This window comes from Herpailurus yagouaroundi, unplaced genomic scaffold (assembly GCF_014898765.1).
Source record: "Herpailurus yagouaroundi ecotype Mexico unplaced genomic scaffold, PumYag 187, whole genome shotgun sequence".
Taxonomy (NCBI): domain Eukaryota; kingdom Metazoa; phylum Chordata; class Mammalia; order Carnivora; family Felidae; genus Herpailurus; species Herpailurus yagouaroundi.
Genome location: NW_024412418.1, coordinates 4,443,152 through 4,465,545, shown reverse-complemented (window position 1 = coordinate 4,465,545; position 22,394 = coordinate 4,443,152). Strand labels below are relative to the sequence as shown.

Below are 22,394 nucleotides of genomic sequence, written 5' to 3'. Positions count from 1 at the left end.
ATATGAATACTTTGGGTTGTAGAGCAAATCATCTGAATTTCCATTATTTCTTATGGGTAAATTCACTTTGGATTGAAAACATGTTTCTGAAATGAACTATGTTCCCAAACCAAGGTTTATGAAAAAATGTAGAATTAACATGAAGCAAAGTAGAATTAAAGTGTATTTAATTATAAATCATTAAACAACAGGGAAAATATCCCTTAACTGATGAAGGGTATCATTATCATCCATAGTGAAGATATAATAATATATGTAACAGATGAATTATATAGTATAAATAATTTAGAAGGATAATACTGGAAATTAAAATTAAATTTGCATCTTTAAAATATTTTAAGCTTTTACAAAAGCAAACAAAAATAAGAATGAATATATAGAAAGTATGAATAATAATATATACATTTTTAATGCAGAAATCTAGACTAATCAGAAGGCATATAAAAAAACAACTTTTGAATATTTGTGAAAATTCCTAGTGGAAAAGCACAAAAATAATATAATAACATCTAAAACATATGAAAGAGTACAAGGTTTTTAAAAAAATAAAAAAGAATACATCTTTATTTTTTTTTAATATTTTTATTTATTTTTGAGACAGAGAGAAACAGAGTATGAGCAGGGGAGGGGCAGAGAGAGAGGGAGACACAGAATCTGAAGCAGAGTCCAGGCTCTGACCTCTGAGCTGTCAGCACAGAGCCTGACGTGGGTCTCGAACTCACAGACTGTGAGATCATGACCTGAGCTGAAGTTGGATGCTTAACCGACTGAGCCACCCAGGCACCCCAAAGAATACATCTTTAAAATAACATTAATTTATTAAAACAATTTATAAACTAAAATATATACTTATATAATTCTTAGCTCTAAGGAGAAATCAAAGCCAGAATTAAATTTAAAGCATAACATAATAGGAATGATGCATTTCAAAATATATGATATGGTCCAAATCTGAAATAAAAACTTAAATAGTTATCATCACTTAATAAGAAAAACATGTAAATTGATCAGTTAAGCATTTGATTCCAAATTTCGAAAAATTGAATAGTAAATATAAAGATAGTTAACCATGAGATTCATAAACATAAAGGCAAAAATTGATAAAGGAAACAGGATTGATTTTTTAAAAAAATCAATCTCAGCTAATTCTTGAGAATCTGGGGTTGGGCATTTGCACATGTGGGCAAATTACTAGCTAGTATCAGCAAAACAAAGAGAAAGTATGAAACATATAATATTAGGAATATAATGTTGGCAAACAGGTGTTCCAGATCATAGCTGAGGGTTCTGTTTCATGCTGTCATTCAGGATCTCCAGTTGACAGGTCCTCTGCCCTCAACAAAGTCACTTTGAGCATCTATCCTCAGCTACCAGATGTTGGAGGAATGGTGGGGAAGCCATCCATACTTTTAAAACACCTCGGTCTGGAGCTTTCATGTATAAATTATAGTTGCACTTGATTGGTGACAACCAGTCACCAGAGTTTGCGGTGGCCTCGCACTTCCAAGCAACAACCCCAGCAAGAGATCTATACAGAACATATTTCCAGAATCTGAGGGCCTCTCACCACCTTTACTGCTCTGCCATCATCCTAGCAATCCGCTCTCTTGACTGAATTATGGAACTTCCCCCTGCCCGAGTGCCTCTACACTCCCGAGTTCAAAAACTGAAGTGGGCCTTTTAAAACACAAGTCACTTTATAGTGCACCTTAGCTTGGAGCCCTCCCACATCTTCCAATTTTTCTCAAAGTAAAAACCTTTCAACAGTTCACGCATCTTAATAATTGGCCACTAAGGCCCTATTATGCCTCTGATTTCATAGTCCATTAATTTTCTCATTGTCCTGGGCTCCAGTGCAATGATTTCCAATCTGTCTTTGAAACATTCTTTTTTCCTTTTTTTTTTAAGTTTTATTTTATTTAGACAGAGAAAGAGAGAGAGGGCATGCACACATGGGGGAGGGGCAGAGATAAGGCAGAGAGAGAGAGAGAGAGAGAGATTGAGAGAGAATCCCAAGTAGGCTCTGCACTGTCAGCACAGAGCCCGATACAGGGCTCAAACCCATGAACTGTGAGATTATGACCTGAGCTGAAATCAAGAGTCAGACTCTTAACCAACTGAGCCACCCAGACACCCCTGAAACATTCCTTGAATGCCTGCATATAATAGCCCTTTATACTAGCTATTCCCATACCGTAACTGCATCGCTAATGTCTAGACCACTTTCCTAAGGTTTTTGCTTACTATCACCTTCTCAATTAAATTTACCCTCATTCTCATGCCTCTCAAGCCAGAGACATTCCTGTGCTCCTTTATACTACAATAATTTTTTTCTGAGTTTGTCATACAATAACTAACATATTATATGATTCACTTGTGTATTATGATAATTGTTTATGTATGTCTCACACCACCGGAATATAAGCCTCATGAAAACAAGGATTTCTTTTTCTGTTTGGTTCGTTGATAACAAATAACGAAAACAGTGCCTAGTACATAATAGACACTCAGCTAATACTTCTTACATGAATGGGCGAACTGATCAACTAAACAGCAATTTAGAATGCTAAGTAATAGACTAAAAGAAATATAAACAAGTTTATGTATAATATTATTGGCATTTTACAATTTGTGGAGAGAGGTTTTTTTTTTTTTTTTTTAATATTTATTTAGAGAGAGAGAACACAAACAGAGAATGGGCAGAGAGGGAGACAGAAAATCCCAAGCAGGCTCTGCACTGTCAGCGCAGAAGCCAATGTGGGGTTTGAACTCATGAACTGTGAGATCACTACCTCAGTCGAGAGTAGGACACTTAACCAACTGAGCCATGCAGGCACCCAAGAATTAGTCTGCTGTTGGAGATAACACCTATAACGTCCTAACTCCATTTCTTAGTTTTAACCATGAATAAACTACATAGAGCTAAATTTCTGGGACTCCTGAGGAGCTTAGTAAGTTAAGCATCTGACTCTTGATTTTGGCTCGGGTCATGATCTCACGGTTCATGAGATCGAGACCTACGTTGTGACCTGTGCTGACAGCATGGAGACTGCTTGGGATTCTCTCTCTGTCTCTCTCTCAAATAAATAAATAAACTTAAAAAAGAAAACTACCTAGAGCTAAATTTCCAATTTGTCTTTTTTTGTGTGGAAATTTGGGACAGTAGACCACTAATGGGAAACACAAAAGAATATTATTTGAGATCAATTATAGTGAAACTCTGCTGGAGATCCATATTATGGAATTCTACCAGCATGACTCAAAGACACTGGTAATATGATAAAAAGAGAAAGACAGAGTTCAGTGAGAATCCTATAGATTTTCTGTCATGGAAAATGCATTTTCTGTGCCAGTTTCCTCTAAAACTACCTATTTCCACACATCGGTATCTAAAAAGCATGCAATTTAATGAGGAGAACACATAAATTAATAGATATTGGAAATGAATATGCAACACAGTTCCTCTCCTACCTATGAAAATTAGAGCTTCTTAACGACCCCACAGGTCAAATTCTGGCCAGTGCTATGGGATTTATATTTTACCCAAGTTACTGACATCAGCATTTATCTCAGAAGAATCCCCAAATGTTTCAAGAAGAATCAATTAGAAGTGTAATCCCAGTGGAGAACATCCTCAGAGGGAGAAAAACTAACGGGTAGCACTATACTCTCTCAAAATAAGTCTTTTTTGATCCGTATTTGATATTTCCCTGATTCAAACCAGTTGTCTGCAATGAATACCAGGGCAATACTTTAGGCAATGCTAAAGGCCAAATCTAAAATGTTCCAGGAACAAAACTTCTCATGAGCCAGAATTCAAGTAATCATTTTCAGAACTTCAAGATCTCTATAATATTTTCTACATTCTTCTTTAAAAAATTCGCACAAAATAAACACTAAGTTCAAAACTCATGCTGTTTAATTTTCAGAATATGAATATGAAAACCGTGTCTTTCCCCTATAGAAGTTTGCACACTGATGGGATGCTGAAGATCTGGAAATAAATAATACTAGGTCTAAGTGACAAATTTCCAGAAGAAAAACTCCTGGGACATGAGATGCAGAAGACATTGACAACAACAGTACCTGATATACACAATGATCAATAAGTATATGCCAAACATCCAAATGACTAAATAACATATTTAATTTATTGTTTCTATCATGCGTCTCATGTTCAGAAAAGTTTCCTAGCAGTGAGTCTAAAATCGAAGTCGGAGCACTCTTGCCTCAAATGTAATTGAGGAAAAAGCACCTGACAGATAATATTTGGTAGTCCATGAGATGGGCGTCCCTAATCATATTTTGCAGTAGAATAAGCTCATCCCTTAAGCATACCCACCCGAAAAATAAATACTAAAACTGGGATCTACACTCGGGTCTCAATAACTTCCAAATTAAACCTTTTCCCACTACGATATTCTGTCACAACGTGAGAGACATTTTTTCAGGCAAGAAGTTGAAGACAAGATTTTTCTTGGGATAGTTGGTGATGAGAAAGCAGCACAGAATTGTCACTCCCCCTACCTTAAGGAGCGCCTGAATTTCTGCCCTGAGTCAATAATCAGGGCTTTCTTGGTGAGCTCAAGGGATAAGGAGCGTGAAGAGAGTATATTCTTTCCCAGGTTTGGAACTTTTCTGGTCTCAGCAAATGCCTGTTGTGATTTTCACCCAACATGCTCCTCGCCTGAGCAGCTGTGAAGGCTTTTCTGTCTATAAGCTGTTCCACAAATGTGTAATTATGTATGGATCGCAAGGAAGAGGCATTGTTACCAAGATTGCTCGGAATTAGTTCCCTTAAGTCCTTTCACTGTGATGTAGCATTCACTTTTATCTGTCTCTAGTGAATGACAATGCACCTGTAATGTGCCATCATTCCTACCTGGTGCCAATAAATTTACAATCTTAGTTTCTGCTTGGAAAGAATTCCTCTCAATGGGCTTGTAGCAGGGCATTTATGATAAAGAACTTGAATACAGCTTTACTAAACCAAAGTAACCATCTATTATTAAAGGGTAGGATGGGAGGAGAAGAATGTATCACAGACCAAAATCTATAATTAACCAGGGAGACAGGGAAAGGCAGAAAGATCTTACTCTCAAAAAACATGACTTGGGCCTCATGTCTTTATCAGACACTTTGCTAAGGTCGTAAAGGTACAAAGATGAAAAGACATGGTCTCTTCCTTTAAGAACGTCCTAGAATAGGGGCGCCTGGGTGGCTCAGCGGTGAAGCTGCCGACTTTGGCTCAGGTCAGGATCTCACAGTTCGTGGGTTCGAGCCCCGCGTCGGGCTCTGTGCTGACAGCTCAGAGCCTGAAGCCTGCTTTGAATTCCGTGTCTCCCTCTCTCTCTGTTCCTCCCCTGCTCATGCTCTGTCTCTCTCACTCTTTCAAAAAAAATAAAATAAAATAAAAACATTAATAAGAACTTTCTAGAATAGTGGGAGAAACAGGTGTACACTATGCATATGATCATGGTACCATGCCGTAATGGTGCTGATAGAATTGTAAACTCATGGCTGAACTATAATGTGGTACCTACACAGCCTGAATGTATTAGGGAAGAATGGCTAGAAGAGGTAATTCTTCAGCTAAGTCTTAAATTGTAAGGGTAGAGGAAATGTGGAGGAAATCCGGGGCTGGAAGAAGAAAAGTCGGTTACGTGTTCCATAAGATGATCTTTGCTAACTCAAAACAACAATAATTGAAAACCTAACCCAACAAAAACTTGATGAATCAACTACTACTTCTCATTCTGTCTAACCTGCGAGATTATTGCCACATATCACATGGCAACAACCCAAACGTGGACACAAAAGCAAAGTGTTGCAGTCTGTTTGCCTTGTCAACTCTGGGAGTCCACAGTGCCATCCAGTAAATAGGGGGGCCACTTTTCCGGGATCAATGTTTCCTATTGTGTCTCCCATTTATTAAGCTTCAGCCACATGGTTTTTCCTTCTGTGGCTTCAACATGCCAGGCTTTATTCTGAAACTCTCTACTTGCTAGTGACTCTCCCGGTTGTAGTTCCCAAAGATCTGTCTGGGTTTGCCTTCTTCTGACCAATGAGGGTTCGATTCAAAGTGCCACCTTCTCCAAGTGTCCTTTCCCCTCCGCTGAAATTGACACATCAGCACCACCCTCACTTGCGATGATCCCCAGCCATTGTCTTTCTGATTGCCTCACTTTACCTTCTCCATAACACTAATACTTGAAATATTTGATTATCTGTTTGTGTGGATACTTTGCCATCAAAATAGCCCACCTGGAAAACATAATAAAGGACTTTTTCTGCCTTGTGTATTGTTGCATCTCTCAATTGTAGCATATGGTCCAGTAATCAACCCAGAATCCAACAGAGGTTTAAAATGAATGCAACATTTTAAACCAAGAGTAGCAACCACAGTCTCCAGATAACAGTTCTGCAACATGTGTGGAGAGAAACGAGCACAGAATCCAATAAGGGGAGACAGAAAGCTTCCAGGGAGAAAATGTGTAAAGTATAGGTCAGCTATCCATTTGTCCCTATAAGAGGTGCTTTATACTTCTGTGGAAGCTTGGGGAAAAATAAATACACACACACACACACACACACACACACACACACACACAAGCAGGTAGCAAGTATAGTGACTCTGAAAATCAACTAACTGTGCGAGAAGAGAATTATATTCATAGCATTACTCATAGTGTTGGTAATTAGTGTTCGTAATGTTCACAGTATTACGCATCTTATGATTCAGGTATTACTAATAACATATTTGCAGTATTTTATATTTTTTAATGTTTATTTGATTTTGAGAGAGAGACAGAGCACGGGCATGGGAGGGGCAGAGAGGGAGACACAGAATCCGAAGCAGGTGCCAGGCTCTGAGCTGTCAGCACAGAGTCCCATATGGGGCTCAAACTCACAAACCCTGAGATCATGATCTGAGACAAAGTCAGACACTTAACCGACTGAGCCACCCAGACACCCCGTATTTGTAGTATTTTAACAATAAAATATCAATTTAAGAAAAATTCAAATGTGACCCTGTTATAAATATGAGGAGACAGAACTGATAGGGATTCAGTGTTTGGTGGAAGAATTTTAATACTTTATCTTTACTAAAAAGATGCCAGTGAATTGTATGTGTGTTGAAAACTCAATAAAAATAGCCATATAAACATATAATTTAAAATAAGTTACCGTATAAAATAACAAGATGATGTTGTCTATGGGGAGATGGGGTGAGGAAGAAGTAACACAGGAATTCATATAACCCTATAATATTATTTGACTTTTAAAAAGCATATATGCTTTATATGAGTAATTTTAAACAATAATTACAATAAGTAATTTTAACTACAAACATGCCTATATGTAAAAACAGAAAATCCTGGAAAAATAAAATCTCAGATGTGATTTTAGAGTTGTGGTATTTAACTTCTGTTATATGCATTCACGAGTTTGAATTTTGTGTAATTAATATTGTATCTGTAAGAAGAGGCTACTTGTTGACATGGTAACAAGCAATTCAACATAATATAGTAGCTTATAACAAAGGGAACTTCACACCCATTCTATATTTCTGTTGTGAGTTGGTGGAGGGCACTTTCCGTGTTTCCTCACTCAAGAACCCATGTTTAAAACTTACATTGTAAATATTGCTGGTCACCCTGGCAAACAAAACAAAACAAAACAAAAACGCTGAAAGATTTTCTCACAATTGAATGCTCAGCTGAGAAGGGACACATATGAATTCTAATAAATTCTAATAAAACTCATGGTCCAGAAATAGTCACACCCTTCTACCTAAATCCAAAACAGAGAAATGTAATGCTACCATGTGTACAATAAAGCAAAGAAATTGAAATAACTAGTAAGAAAAATGAATGGCAAGTACAAACACACAAACTTTTGTAATGGAAATTGTACTTTTTGTGCTTGGATTTTTAAAAAATTATTAAAACTTTTGAAAATGTAATGTTCCCCCTTTGCTGTACCCTATTTCGCATTCCATCATCAATTCCATCCTGTAACTTCGGGAAAAAAAGGTTGAGAAAAAATTGGGACCCCAAAGAATAGTGATAGCTTTTAAGAAAATCTTTTTTTTCTTATCAACTCTTTGGTTAATGCTTCTTTCACGTCTTTATTCCTAAGGCTATAAATCATGGGGTTCAACATGGGAATTACCGTTGTATAAAATACAGCAACCATTTTTCCCTGTTCCACAGATTCCTTTGAAGGGGGTCTAAGATACATGAAGAAAAGAGTTGCATAGAATATGGTGACAGCTATCAGATGGGAGCCACAGGTGGAAAAAGCTTTGTGCCTGCCTTCTGTGGAACGAATCCTCAGGATAGCGGGAAAAATATAAAGGTAGGAAATCAGGATGATGAGGAGAGAAAAGGAGAGGTTACATCCAGCCACAACAAACATGGACAGCTCTTTGTTGGAAGTGTCAGAACAAGCCAGCTTAATCAGTGGTGGGTCAGCACAGTAGAAGTGGTTAATTTCATTGGGGCCACAGAAGGCTAGGTTGTAAGTCCACATGGTTTCCATGAGGCCAGTGAGCGCTCCATACACATAAGGCCCGGTGATGAGAGATGTGCACACACTCTTGGACATCTTGCTGCCATAAAGCAGAGGGTTGCAGATGGCCATGTACCGATCAAAGGCCATCACAGCCAGGATGTAGAGCTCCACGTGGACCAAGGCAATAAAAAAGTAACACTGCACCAGACATGCAGGGTAAGAAATAGTTTTCTTCTCCGACAAGAAAATCTCCAGCATCTTTGGAGTCACATTGGAAGAGAAACACAGATCCACAAAGGATAAGTGGCTCAGAAAAAAGTACATGGGTTTGTGAAGCCGGGCATTGACCTGGATGAGTACAATCATGCCAAGATTCCCTGCGACTGTGGCCGTGTAAATGGCCAGAAACAGCAGGAAGAGGAGAATCTGTAATTCCAGGTGACTGGTCAGTCCAAGAAGAATGAATTCATTCACTGAGGTGAAATTTCTTCTCATAATTTCCTTCAATGGGACATGAGAACTTTGGGTCAGTACAGAACGTTTTTTAAAGGTAAAAAATAATAATATTTTCTTAGAACGACATTTTGGATTTTTTTACATGCTTTTTCTCTCCCTTTCTATGACTTTTGGCCCCAGGAGACACTAGAAATAGTGGTTTAATTGAAACAGTATCCAATTAAATGTTAGCAAACACACTTAAACCTCGGGGTCCCAGTCACTAGCGGGCTTTAAGTCTTCTTCTTTGATAAATATCCCTCTTATTTCTCTTTGTCCATTTACCTTTTTGGTTTCTGTCAAGACATTTCTTACCCATCTGCATTTCTACTTTGTCTGTTTTCAATATTTTACTTCACTTCACATCAATTTTTTTCATCCCAGATTTTGCTAACCAATGCCAATAAACAAGCATCTACCACTTATCTAAATGAATATACCCAATAATATAATTAGTGGTTGAGAACTTTGTAGCAGCAGTTCTTTTCCTGATACCAATTATTTTTCCTGACGGTGCCGCCTCAACTCCTTAGGTTCTTTGTAAAAGAGAACTGAGGGCTAAATTTAAATATGCATCTTCATTCATTCTTTGTAAGATAGAAGAAATCGACACTTCCCATTTTAGAATGACTAGATTCTAGTTGGAGAGAAAGATGGAAGAAAAGAGAGACCTTTGAAAAGCTGAGTGATGATAAAATGTTTACCACGTGTGGTTACTAACATAACGCGCAGGCAAGCTTTCAAAAAGTCTTTTAGCATTTTTACAGACAATCCGATAGGTTTGCAGAGGCTAATTTTTCAGTCCATCAGATCTGAACTGGACCAGAGAATGACTTGGTCCGGTATGTTCGTCTGCATTTGAGAAAACAGAGGGGAGAGCAAAACGAGAGCCCCGAGCCACAGATTTGACAAAGCCTGGGCGGCAGCAGTACCCGCCCCACACCCATGTCAGTTACTCCTAGGAGCCATAGTTGATCTTTATGCAACCGTGCTAAGACAAAACAAGCAAAACAACCGCGAAACTTCCCTTCTCGTTGTTTATTCTCAGACTACATTTTCTGCGGTCAAAGAGCAGATCGTAGGCAAGAGAATGTGATGAAAGAGAAGTGTGCAATTGTTCGCCATCCCCTTACACCATAGGCTAGCCCTTCCCTCCCTCCTTTCTGACTCCCGCTGGCAGCTCCTGTGGACAAAGTGCGGAGCTACCTTGGATCATATGGATGAGCTGGCAGAAAAGTGAGTGATTAAGTCACAAGACTGAATCGTTGACGGAGCTGAACCGACATACCAGCTCAGAACTTTATATGAAAGAGAAGTAAACTTCTAACTTAACCATTGTTTTGTTTCGCCCTTGTGGGAAGGGAACTCATTATTCCAACTAATCTAAACTTCCAGGATGGCTGTAAGTCTCTGTAGAACTCATCCTGATCTTCAGCTTTGCCTTTACCATGGCTTCTTTCCTATAGGTTTTCAAGATACAGGCAATCTAGAATCAATACTCTTGGTGGGCCAAACAGTTAAAATCTGCGACAAACACATGGGGCACCTGGGTGGCTCAGTCAGTTAAGCGGCCGACTTCGGCCCAGGCCATGATCTCACAGTGTGTGGGTTTGAGCCCCACTCAGGCTCTGTGCTGGCAGCTCAGACCCTGGAGCCTGCTTCTGATGATGTCTCCCTCTCTCTCTGCCCCTCCCCCACTCATGCTTGCTCGCGCGCTCTCTATCTCTCTCTCAAAATTAAACACTAATTTTTTTTTTAAATCTGTGACAAACACAAACCCCTCAGGAGATGGAATCTCAATCATTGCTAGTTTGATCCTAATTCATTAAAAAAAAATTCCCCCTTCCACCTTAGAAAAAAATCTAGTGATTAAGCTATAACTTAGAAGAGAAATATAGATCCCCAGACAAAGATATATGTAATCTTGGATTTTATTTCCCACTCAATCAACAAGGTTCCTCTTGGAAAGAAGAAAGTTTTATCTATGTCAGATAAAACTCTGCAGTGATAATTATTAGTTAGAATTTAATTAATTCCTCGGAGATTATGCCCAAAGACAAAGTTATGACTTAAAAATTGTGATGACATGTTTAAATAATCGCAGCGTAATCCTCTTGAGACCTTTTAAACATGCCATAAACCTTTTTCCATCCATTCTATGTTCACACACACACACACACACACACACACACACACACTGCAACTCTCTGTAATGCAGGAGAAAGATAATACAAAAATGGTTTAAAATAAAATTTAACCATTAGTCATATTTATTCTTTAAATTCTCCTCCTCTACCGTAACCACAGAGGATTTTTCCAGGGGCTATTTTATACCACTTAATCCCCAGCTTCATAACATATCTCTGGGTTTTTTTGTTTGTTTGTGTTTTGTTTTTGTTTTTGTTTTCTTACCCACTAGTATTTCTCAGCTTTATCTCTTCTTTCTTGGAATATGGAATATGGAATATTCCTGGAATATGGAAAATTTCCTGGAATATTCTTTCCTGGAGTTCCAAGAACTCCATATTATCCTGAGCAGTTCACCTTTTGCTGGCTCTTATCCTCTAGCTCAGCTCTAGACCAACTGTTGCCTAGTGAACAAACTAAGATGTTTTGAAAAACTAAAAAGCTTTCTGTATAATAGGAACCATCATCTGTCCAAAAATGGTTATTTAGTAGATGGATGGGGTGTCTCACGATCTTTTTCTTATCTCCTACTAGAGAGCACTGAAACATCTAGTTGCACCCTTCCATGTCTCATGCCCTTTTCTTTCCTTCTGCCTTCCTTAAAAATAACCTACTAAGGTATATTAATGCTTTGCAAACCTTTAAAAATTATCTTGTGCTAAAATGTTTCCAGTATCCTTAATACTTGTGTTCATCTCACAGGTTTTGCAACTGGCAGATCCGATATGAAAAAGTACAACTGTGCTGGCCCATTAGCTCGGTGATTACAGATATCTTGACCTTCATAAGCCTCAGTTTTCTCACATTTAAAATGTTGCTGCAGGATTTTTCTCTAACGAGTTTAAAACTTACAGTGTATGTAAATATCTGACCATGTGTGAGGCATATAAAACTATCACAAGAAATCCTTAGCGTCTACCTTCCCTTTGTTTAATATTTAGAAGAATAAAAAATACCCAGATTATGAGCATTGGTATTGGCCATATGACTGGCTCTTATTTTTGTCTAGGTAGCCATGTACCCATTTCCAACCACACATCGATTCCTACCAAATAAAAAAATGGATTCCACGTATACATAGTAACACCTTGGCTCATTCCTAACACACAAAATAGACAGCCCTACCTATAAGGAAGTAGGAAAACCAATGCACCTTCTAAAATCAGTGAGGGAAATTGTTGCTTGGGTTTATAAGGGTGATTATTTTTCCCTATGGTATTAAAACAAATCAAGATGAAGCAATCAATTCCGTCAATTAAAACTTTCCTGAAGACACAGCTCAAGAACTGTTAACATGGGAATTAGGGATGGCTTAAACTTCTCTCCTGTGTCTTCTTCGTCTCTGTCAGTAATGGTCTTACTGACTACTTGCCATGCCTTGCTGGGCCCATCCCCCTCACTGCCTCCGTCACTCAGCAGAAAGAGCTACATTCTAAAGAATTTCTTTATTTTTTTTAAAACATTTATTTATTATTGAGAGACAGAGACAGACAGAGCATGAGCATGGGAGGGGCAGAGAGAGGGGGAGACACAGAATCTGAAGCAGGCTCCAGGCTCTGAGCTGTCAGCACAGAGCCCGACTTGGGACTTGAACTCACAAACCATGAGATCATGACCTGAGCCGAAGTTGGACGATTTACCAACTGAGCCACCCAGGTGCCACCTAAAGAATTTCTATTTCACTAGTCCACCAATGTGACACAAGCAAATTCTACCATATAGTATTATTGCAGTGATCATACATTCACTTGATAAAAAGGGATAGTATTTTATAGTGACTGGGTGGTTAAGTCGGTTAAGTGTCCGACTTCAGCTCAGGTCATGGTCTCACCGTTCATGGGTTCAAGCCCCGCGTTGGCCTTTTTGCTGACAGCTCAGAGCCTGGAGCTCCTTCGGAGTCTATGTGTCCCTCTCTCTCTGTCCCTCCCCTGCTTGTGCTCTCTCAAAAATAAATAAACGTTAAAAAAAATTAAAAACTTTTTTTTAAAAAGGGGAGTATTTTAGTCCTTTATTTTACTTGTTTTCTATTGTTTTGTTTTTAGAAAAGGCCAAGAGAAAATGAAAGCAATTGGAGACTCCTACATTATCCACATGATTGACAGTGTTTCCAACTCCTTATTTTTCTAGGCCATGGTGTACTTTGTACAGCTGTTGAATTTCTTAGTGGTTAAGGGTTTTTAACATATTTGATTGATAAAGTACCTAACCTTCATTAAATTTGACATACTGAACTCCTTTTTCCATATAAGATTTTGTCAAAAACTCACCTAAAAATCTCAGGCTAATATTATTTTAAAAAAAATTTTTTAATGTTTATTTATTTTTGAGAGAGAGACAGAGTGCAAGCAGGGGAGGGGCAGAGAGAGGGAGAGACACAGAATCTGAAGCAGGCTCTGAGCTGTCAGCATAGAGCCCCACATGGGGCTCGAACTCACAGACCGTGAGATCATGACTTGAGCCCAAAGTCAGATGCTCAACCGACTGAGCCACCCAGGTGCCCCTCCAGTTAGTATTATTAAACCCATTTTACAGTTGAAGGAACTGAGCCTTAGAAAAGACAATCACTTTTCTAAAAATCAGTTAAAGGAACATGTGGCCACAAACATACAAAGATATTTGTCAGTTAAGCAAGAGACAACTTGTCCTCAACATAGTCTTGCCTCTGTGAAACCGGCTGTCATTAAGGTCATTAAATAGAGCAAGTCTTCTAGGAAAAAAAAATCATTTTATTATAATAGATCTCCCAACTCAAGATCATCAGAACAAGCAAAGATTTTAAATGTATTACAATCCCCAATTCAATGGATACTTTTACATGCGTTCTGAGTTCTTAAACTCATTCATCAGAGCATCACATTATTTTTTAAGTGTTCCCTAACATTCATGAGAATTAATTCAACAATGAAAATGCCACTGGACACATACTTGTAGGATATGAGGCAGAAAAGATTTATAAAGACAGGAATCAGTCTTCAAAGCCAAAGATTTGGAGTAAGTCACTTACCTAGCTACCATTCTCGACTCTTGTTTGGACATTATTCGGAGACTTACTCTACAAAATTTTTATTCTGTATGTATATATTTATTTAAAAAATTTAAATGTTTATTTATTTTGAGAGAGAGAGAGAGAGAGAGAGGGAGACAAATAGACAGAGTGAGAGCAGGGGAGGGGCAGAGAGAGAGGGAGACGCAGAATCTGAAGCAGGCTCCAGGCTCTGAGCTGTCCGCATAAAGCCTGATGTAGGGCTTGAACCCACAAAATGTGAGATCATGACCTGAGCTGAAGTTGGACGCTTAACCAACTGAGCCACCCAGCCGCCCCAATTATGTTATTCATATAAGGAACCACTTTCTCTCAAGAAAGGCAAACCAAAAAAAAAAAAAAAAAAAGCATGTTTTTTCTTAATTTTTTAAAGAAAACATGGCTTTTACATTACATAATAACATAAGTCTTTCAAATTATTCATCTGGTGATTTTTCAAGCTATGAATAACAGATTTATGTAGTCATTTCATCATATTTTCAAATATCATATTCTTTCTCTTGCTCTTTCTTATTTGGTGGTTCAAAACAAGAGTCATGACATATAAGAGAGACACTGTTTTAATTTTGCTACTCATTTTTTTGAGGAGATGTCATTACCCAGCTACATTTGTAAGATTAGATTCAAAAACAGAGAGGTTTATGTGGTTGACAATGACTGGAAAGATTGAAAATTTGTTGGCAAAAGTGAAAACTTGACACTCCCATATACTCCTAAGAATGTTCTGGAGTCTCCATATGGTTTATGGTAAAATCTAATTTTTACTGTTACAGTAGCTACAGAGTGGCAGGATGTGATGATAATGTTCCAAGTGGCCAGCTCTTGAGAAAACAAGTCTGATGTGACACAACTCTGTATGAAATCTAATATACACGCACTGGCCGCCATGTAACAGTAGAACACTTTGGACCCAATATCTTAACTACATGAAAAGCAAATGGTCGGGTCATATGGGTGGGATTGTCACAGACAGCATCAGGGACAAAACACTGAGTTAACACCAAGGTGATCATGTGACACTGTTCAAATAAATTGATCAATGACAAGACTTTTTCAATAAAAAAAAAATAACCAAAATGTGTGGCATTGGCAGATTGGTGAAAAATGGTATGAGCAGGTGATCCACAGAGTTAGGCTCAAATTTTCCATAAGAAAGAGATACAAATAACTGTAGACAAGACAAAGAACAGTTGGCAACACTGGACAACTGGTCAACCTCAGGAAGCTAAATTTCTTCCTTCTCGTCTGATTTACCCTGAACATTTCAAGAGAAATTCTGTTTAAGAAAATAAAAATAGACCAATTATGCGTGAATAAATTATACACAATTAAGATTCCATCAGTGCATCTCATATATTTTCCAATTCCCATCACCTTATACAACTAATGTTGTAATTTCCAATTTGTAAACATTCGCTAATATCTATCTATCTATCATCTGTTTATTACCTATTTGGCTCTTAAGGGAGCATAGACTATGTACCAGGCTAAGCATTAGAAAAATAACTGCTTTCAAATTTTATATCTGACTTTGTGGCGTTTACAAGATTATGGAGAACACAGACATTAATTAATTAACCAAAACTATAAGGGTCGTGTATATAAAGAATGATAAATGTAATAACAAAAAAATACAGAGAGCTATGAGAGGAAACAAAGTCTCGAATAGGTAAAGTAACTTTATAGTTAATAATAAAAATCAGGGGCTCCTGGGTGGCTCAGTCGGTTAAGCGTCCGACTTCAGCTCAGGCCATGATCTCGCAGTCTGTGAGTTTGAGCCCCACGTCGGGCTCTGGGCTGATGGCTCAGAGCCTGGAGCCTGCTTCGGATTTTGTGTCTCCCTCTCTCTCTGCCCCTCCCCCGTTCATGCTCTGTCTCTCTCTGTCTCAAAAATAAATAAACGTTAAAAAAATTTTAAAAAATAATAATAAAAATCAGTTCACTTTTATTGAGTGAATATTATGTATCATGCATTGTACTAAGTACTTTATAGGTATTTTTTAAATGTTTTTATCTGAGTATAGTTGACACACAACGTTACCTTAATTTCAAGTGTACAACAAATATATTAATCCATTTTTTTACACAAGTTCTTTATGAGAAAATACTATATGTATTTATCCTACAGAGGAGAAAATGAGGCAGAGAGGCTAAGTAACTTGCTCACTAAGTCTGATTCCAAAGTTTATGTACTTAACTATTAATTTAGCTGATAAACGATGGAATCAGGGTCTGTCTACAAAGCTCACTTTATTGAACTGATTGAATTTGTCTATACCTTATAAAATAGGATGTCTTTTCATAGTAGATTATATTATTCAGTGTGCATTCAGCTGTCAATTACCTGATCAACAATATTTTGAGGATACAGAAAATGATAGTTTTGCTTCTTACATGACTTTCCCCTTCAAAAACCTGTAGTGAGAAAAGAGAACATCCAACTGGAGCTCTGCTCAGGTCATGATCCCAGGGTCATGAGATTGAGCCCTGAATAGTTCCCCATGCTGGGTGTGGAGCATCCTTAAGATTCTTTCTCTCCCTCTGCCTTCCTCCCAACTCCTGTCTGAGCAACCTCTCTCTCTCTCTCTCTCAAAAAAAAAAAAAAAAAAAAAAAAGTATTGAGAAAAAAGCAGGGGTGGAAGTGTTCCAGGCTGGCTCAGTTGGCAGAGCATGCAACTCTTGATCTCAGGGTTGTAATTTCAAGCCCCACATTGGGTGTAGAGATTACTTAATTTTTTTAAAAAATGTATGTCATAGAAGGAAAAGGAAATGATAAATGTTGAAGCCAGACACATTTGGGCTTCTCAGCTATGTGATTTTCGGTAAGCAATTAATCTGTGGGTCTCTACTCATCTTTAAAATGGGGATAACAGCGCCTGGGTGGGTCAGTCGGTTAAAAGTCCGACTTTGACTCAGGTAATGATCTCAAGGTTCCACATCGGGCTCTGTGCTGACAGCTGGGAGCCTGTTTTGGATTGTGTCTCCCTCTCTCTCTACCCCTCCCCGACTCACACTCCATCTCTCTTTCTCTCCTCTCTCTCTCAAAACTAAATAAACATTTAAAAATTTAAACATAAATAACATGGGAATAACAATTCTGTAATCATAATATTAGTGGGCAGATTAAGTGAAACAACATACATTAAAACAGTACTTGAAATATGGTGAGCATTGTTATTTCCTTCTCTCCCTCGTGTGTGTGTATGTGTGTGAGTGTGAAAATCTAAACTTTCTTCAGATGTCAGGAAATATATGATATATGAAGAAAAATGTTAGACTTAAAGCAATATCTTTCCCTGGACCATTTCTTTATTTTTTTTAAGTACACATGGATCAGACTTCCTTTTTTTTTTTTTTTTTTTTTAATTTTTTTTTCAACATTTATTTATTTTTGGGACAGAGAGAGACAGAGCATGAACGGGGGAGGGGCAGAGAGAGAGGGAGACACACAGAATCAGAAACAGGCTCCAGGCTCTGAGCCATCAGCCCAGAGCCTGACGTGGGGCTCGAACTCACGGACCGCGAGATCGTGACCTGGCTGAAGTCGGACGCTTAACCGACTGCGCCACCCAGGGGCCCCGATCAGACTTCCTTTAACACAGTACCAGTTGGATTCATGATCTCTTAGATAGGTGGGAAGCAAAGTGTAAGATACCCTGTAATTATTGATCCTTAAGGAAGTGTGGTAAATATTCTCTATTTTCACATAGGTTCTTCCATCACTGTGTTGCTTAAATCTGTTCAATAAATTAAAAGAAAGTTCAGAATTAACTTGCAAAGATGTAGAGTGAGAATTTAGGAGCCATTGCATCTTCATTTAGTGCCAAGCTAGGCTATAAAAATAGAGACCAGGACCCTGAAATCGGAAAATTGGAATAAAGGAGCTGGTTTTAAATAATTGCATATGTGTGTCTGCTTAAACAGCAATAGCGCTCTAGGTATCTGTTTAAGTAGAATCCAACACACTATTAACTAGATGTTAAAATTTACAAAAGTAGCGATTTGTTTAGATGTGTGTTTTACCAGCATCCACAATTTGAATTTCAAGATAAAGATATTTAAAGAACATCTAGTAATAGAAAATTTGAAACAATTAAATGGGATAATATAGAATTAATAAATATGAAAGTGTTACTTTGTAGAAAATATTGAGGAGAAATAAGCTCTCAGGTAGAAAAGAAGCTTTGAAATACGACTGAGAAAAACATGTCCATTGAGGGAGTGACTGATTACGGTTCTGTGGCTTTTCCTTTTTCATTGAAAGTAACATGTACATATGTGATCATGAATATTTTCTAATGCCTATTTTGTTCAGATCCTGCCTGCTCTGACATAACATTGTACTAGGAGCTATAAGTATGCTGGAGCAGGTGCACAAAGAATGAACAAGTCCCCATCTTCTGCAATTATATAAGACCAACTTCGATTTACTCACAGTACATTCTTTTTTTCTCTGTTGCATTAGCACTCCCGTTTTCTTATACTATGTAGCACTTAACAAATTGCATTGATTTTTCTCTTTACAGAATTCTACAAAACCATGCAATCCTAGAGCTCCTTGGGGGTTCTTGCTTGGTATTGGAGCAGTACTTGGCTTATTATACGTACTCAGTAAACATTCCTCAGCTCTGCTTATGCTTTGTAGCTGCAAAGTCACCTGAAAGCTTAACCTCTTTAAAAATCAGCTTGTCTTTTGCATTCTTTAGCATTAAAATATTGACAAACAGGTTGGCAGGTTTAATAATAAAATTAGGTATATAATAACTAACTGTGGTAAAATACAATTATGGATAAAATTTGAGCTATGATACAAATGAAAAATATCTGTCCCATCCTGAAAAAATCGATTAATAGACAAAAATGAAGGAAGGTACGAAAACCCCAGATCCCAGCAGGCTGGGATATCACTGATAAACTCTACCGAAGTTACAATTTCTTTTGAGGAAAGCTATGTATTTCTGTAAAAGATATTCATTGCCTACTTCAGGAGTTCATATCTAGAAGTTAATTGGAAGTCTTTGTATACTGTTATGGCAGAAGGAGGAAAGGGTCTTACTGAGAGTGGGGAGGAATAAATGGACATCAGGCATGGTCCTGGAGCTGTTATCATGACTTTTCTGTCTCAGAGGTGACAGCAAGTCTCGATCAGCCGTTCTGATCACATTCCTTTAGATAATGGAATTAAACCCCTGCTTAGCAATTAGTATAGTATTAAAAACTACTAAAAGTTAGCTCATGATAGTCAACTATGTGTGTATGTACATATATAGCCATACATTGGTTTGCAGATATAGAGAAATTTTCCAAAAACATAAGAAACCAGTAATAGTGATAACTTTGAAAAGAGACAATGGAAGATCATGGTGGGGGGGGAAAGGGAGGAAAATCTTTTATTTTGTACTCTTCTGTAGAGATTGAATGTTTTACTACAAGAAGGAATAATTTTTAGTGTGAAAGGAACATATGATGCTACAAATGTAAAAGTGTAAACATATATAAGAGAAATTATCCACCCTACCTACATATCTAACCTCCAACCCTTTACACACTCAATGCACACTCACACATCTCCTATACAACTGTATATCTCCTGTACCTCTGTCTTTCATGCTTTGTCGTTAGATTGCAGATTTTCATTGTAGATTAAAAGTTGACGTTACTGTAAATGCAGTTAAAGTTGGATCCAGTTCTCATAAGTACATCTTTTCTATAATTTTTTTTTTTTGAGACAGAGACAGAATGAATGGAGGAGGGTCAAAGAGAGAGGGAGACACAGAATCTGAAACAGGCTCCAGGCTCTGAGCCGTCAGCACAGAGCCCGACGCGGGGCTCGAACTCACAGACCATGAGATCATGACCTGAGCCGAAGTCGGACACTTAACTGACTGAGCCACCCAGGCGCCCCTCTATAATTTATAAAGAAGGATACATTGTAACTTTATTTCAAAAGTACATTTCTTCTCATCAATTTCCAAAAAGCTTGCTTCACATTCTTGTTCCTCAGGCTATAAATGATGGGGTTCAACATAGGGCTTACAAAAGTGTAGAAAACAGCAATAATTTTAGACTGCTCCACTGACTTGTCCGTGGGAGGTCTAACATACATGCAGAAGAGTGTCCCGTAAAATACAGTCACTGCCACCAGATGGGAACCACAGGTGGAAAAAGCTTTGTGCCTGCCTTCAGCAGAATGCATCCTCAGAATGGCAGTGAGAATGAAGATGTAAGAGATGACAATTATGAGGAGGGAGCTGGAGAGGTTAAATCCTGCTACCACAAACATGGACGTCTCTTTAATGAAAGTGTCAGAGCAGGACAGCTGGATGAGGGGGGGGTCAGCACAGTAGAAGTGATTAATAATATTGGAGTCACAGAAGGTCAAGCGGTACGTCCACATGGTTTCCATCAGGCCACTAAGGAAGACGTAGACATAGGGACCAGCAATCAGGCGAATACAGACCCCTCTGGACATCTTGCTGCTGTAAAGCAAAGGGTTACAGATGGCCACGTACCTGTCATAAGCCATTACAGCTAGCATGTAATACTCAGTAATCACCATGGCAATGAAAAAATAACACTGGGTTAAACAAGCAGCATAGGAAATGGTTTTCTTCTCTGATAAGAAGTTCACCAACATCTTGGGAGTCACATTCGTGGAATAACACAAATCCAAGCCGGACAAACTGGCAAGAAAGAAGTACATGGGGGTGTGGAGGCGTGAATCTATCCTGATCAATACCAACATCCCAAGGTTCCCCCCCACGGTGATCAAGTAGATCACCAGGAATAGCACAAAGAGGATGGGCTGAAGCTCTGGACGATCTGTTAATCCCAGGAGAACAAATTCGGTCACTGAGGTGGAATTTCCTTTGACCATTTTCTTAGCTGCCAGCATTGTTCACGTGGATGAGTTAAAATAAAGTAAGAAGTGAATGAGAAGTCCATCATATATTTCTTCTCTCTCTTTCTCCCCTTCTCCTCCGTCTCACACTCTCCATCACTCTCACGCAGGACTATGATCAGCATCTGAGATTGCAGGAACTGAGACTTTCAAGAAGGTGGTGGCCCCTAGAAGCTAGGTGTGTAATGTGCAGATGGTCCCCAAGAGAATGGCTCATGTGACACCAGCTTGCTTCAGAATGGGGGCCTTATGACCCAAAGTCTGCCTAAAAATGGACTGAACCACCAACAGTCGCTTACCGTTCTCTATAAAATCACAGATTTCATCATGGAGCCTGGGAATGGTTCCAGATGCAATGGTGACATGTGTTTGGAAACACTTCTGCAAGTCAACAGTGCATGCATATGTAGAAGTTCAACTTCTGAGAATTACACTCCCTATGGGTTGTAGGTGAAAACCCCAAATTACAGTGATTTAAAGGAAAGGGATCCTGTTTCACTGTGATATCAATAAAGTACAGGAAATTATGGCATTCATATGTGAATAGACCAAAGATAATGACCCCAGATGTGAAAATAGCAAAGCCCTGCATCAATCACTAATGAAGGAATTTTCGTTCAGAAGCATTTGTATGACTAGAGAAAGGGAGACCTAGGTTGGGGGAAAAAAAGAAGTGGTCAAAGAGTGGATTATGCTTGTGGATAAAATGATCAATTCAGATAATATCAATTATAATGAAAGAATAAAATGAGAAACTGTTTTTCCAGGAGTCGGGAGAATATATTTTCATCATGGATTCTCAATGTTGTCGTGTTATTGTACATGATAGACTGAATAAGATAAGGGATCAGAACTCAAATACCTCTCAGAGCCAGTTAGATAATAAGGATGAGCGAAGTGGGCTAGGTATAAGGATGAACAGAAATGAAGTAGAGAGTGACTCCCAGGTTAAAAAGCCAGCAGCCACTCAGGCCAGTGGAATTTTTACTACACTATAACGTAAGCCCTATGTTCCAAGATCTTAAGAGCTTCCAAATGTAAACAGGTATGAGGATTCGTTACTTAATGTGAAACCTACCATACACAGTGTTGGCGAATAATTTCATTTTTAAGCCTGTCTTTAACCAGAACATAGAAAAAGAAGTCTGTATGCCTGATTCACTGAAAAGGCAATGTCACCAGCTATATTTGCTGTATGTAAGCTGTTCCCGGGTATTGAACCAAGTACCCTCAAAAGTCAGCTACTTCGAC

At 38.3% G+C, this 22,394-nt stretch overlaps 2 protein-coding genes across 3 annotated transcripts; both read right to left on the bottom strand.

The window, feature by feature from the left end:
- Positions 1-8,076: 8,076 nt before the first annotated feature.
- LOC121043797 (olfactory receptor 5M8) lies at positions 8,077-9,015 on the bottom strand. The gene has a single exon (XM_040495798.1). The coding sequence runs from the start codon at positions 9,010-9,012 to the stop codon at positions 8,077-8,079; it is 936 nt and encodes a 311-aa protein (XP_040351732.1). The 5' UTR covers positions 9,013-9,015.
- Positions 9,016-19,410: 10,395 nt separating this feature from the next.
- Positions 19,411-21,137, bottom strand: LOC121043796 (olfactory receptor 1030). 2 transcript variants are annotated; one of them, XM_040495797.1, is made up of 2 exons: positions 20,223-21,119; positions 19,411-19,431 (listed from the first exon to the last, which is right to left on the bottom strand). In XM_040495797.1, exons 1-2 carry the CDS (start codon positions 21,117-21,119, stop codon positions 19,411-19,413), a joined length of 918 nt encoding a protein of 305 aa, XP_040351731.1. The 2 variants fall into 2 exon arrangements, with proteins under 2 accessions (XP_040351731.1, XP_040351730.1); XM_040495796.1 differs by lacking the exon at positions 19,411-19,431 and having other exon boundaries at positions 20,181-21,137.
- Between the last annotated feature and the right edge of the window lie 1,257 nt (positions 21,138-22,394).

What these genes read in the sequence shown, in the direction of transcription:
- LOC121043796 (XM_040495796.1), bottom strand. Translation starts at nt 21,137, where the DNA reads ATGCTGGCAGCTAAGAAAATGGTCAAAGGAAATTCCACCTCAGTGACC.
- LOC121043797 (XM_040495798.1), bottom strand. Translation starts at nt 9,012, where the DNA reads ATGAGAAGAAATTTCACCTCAGTGAATGAATTCATTCTTCTTGGACTG.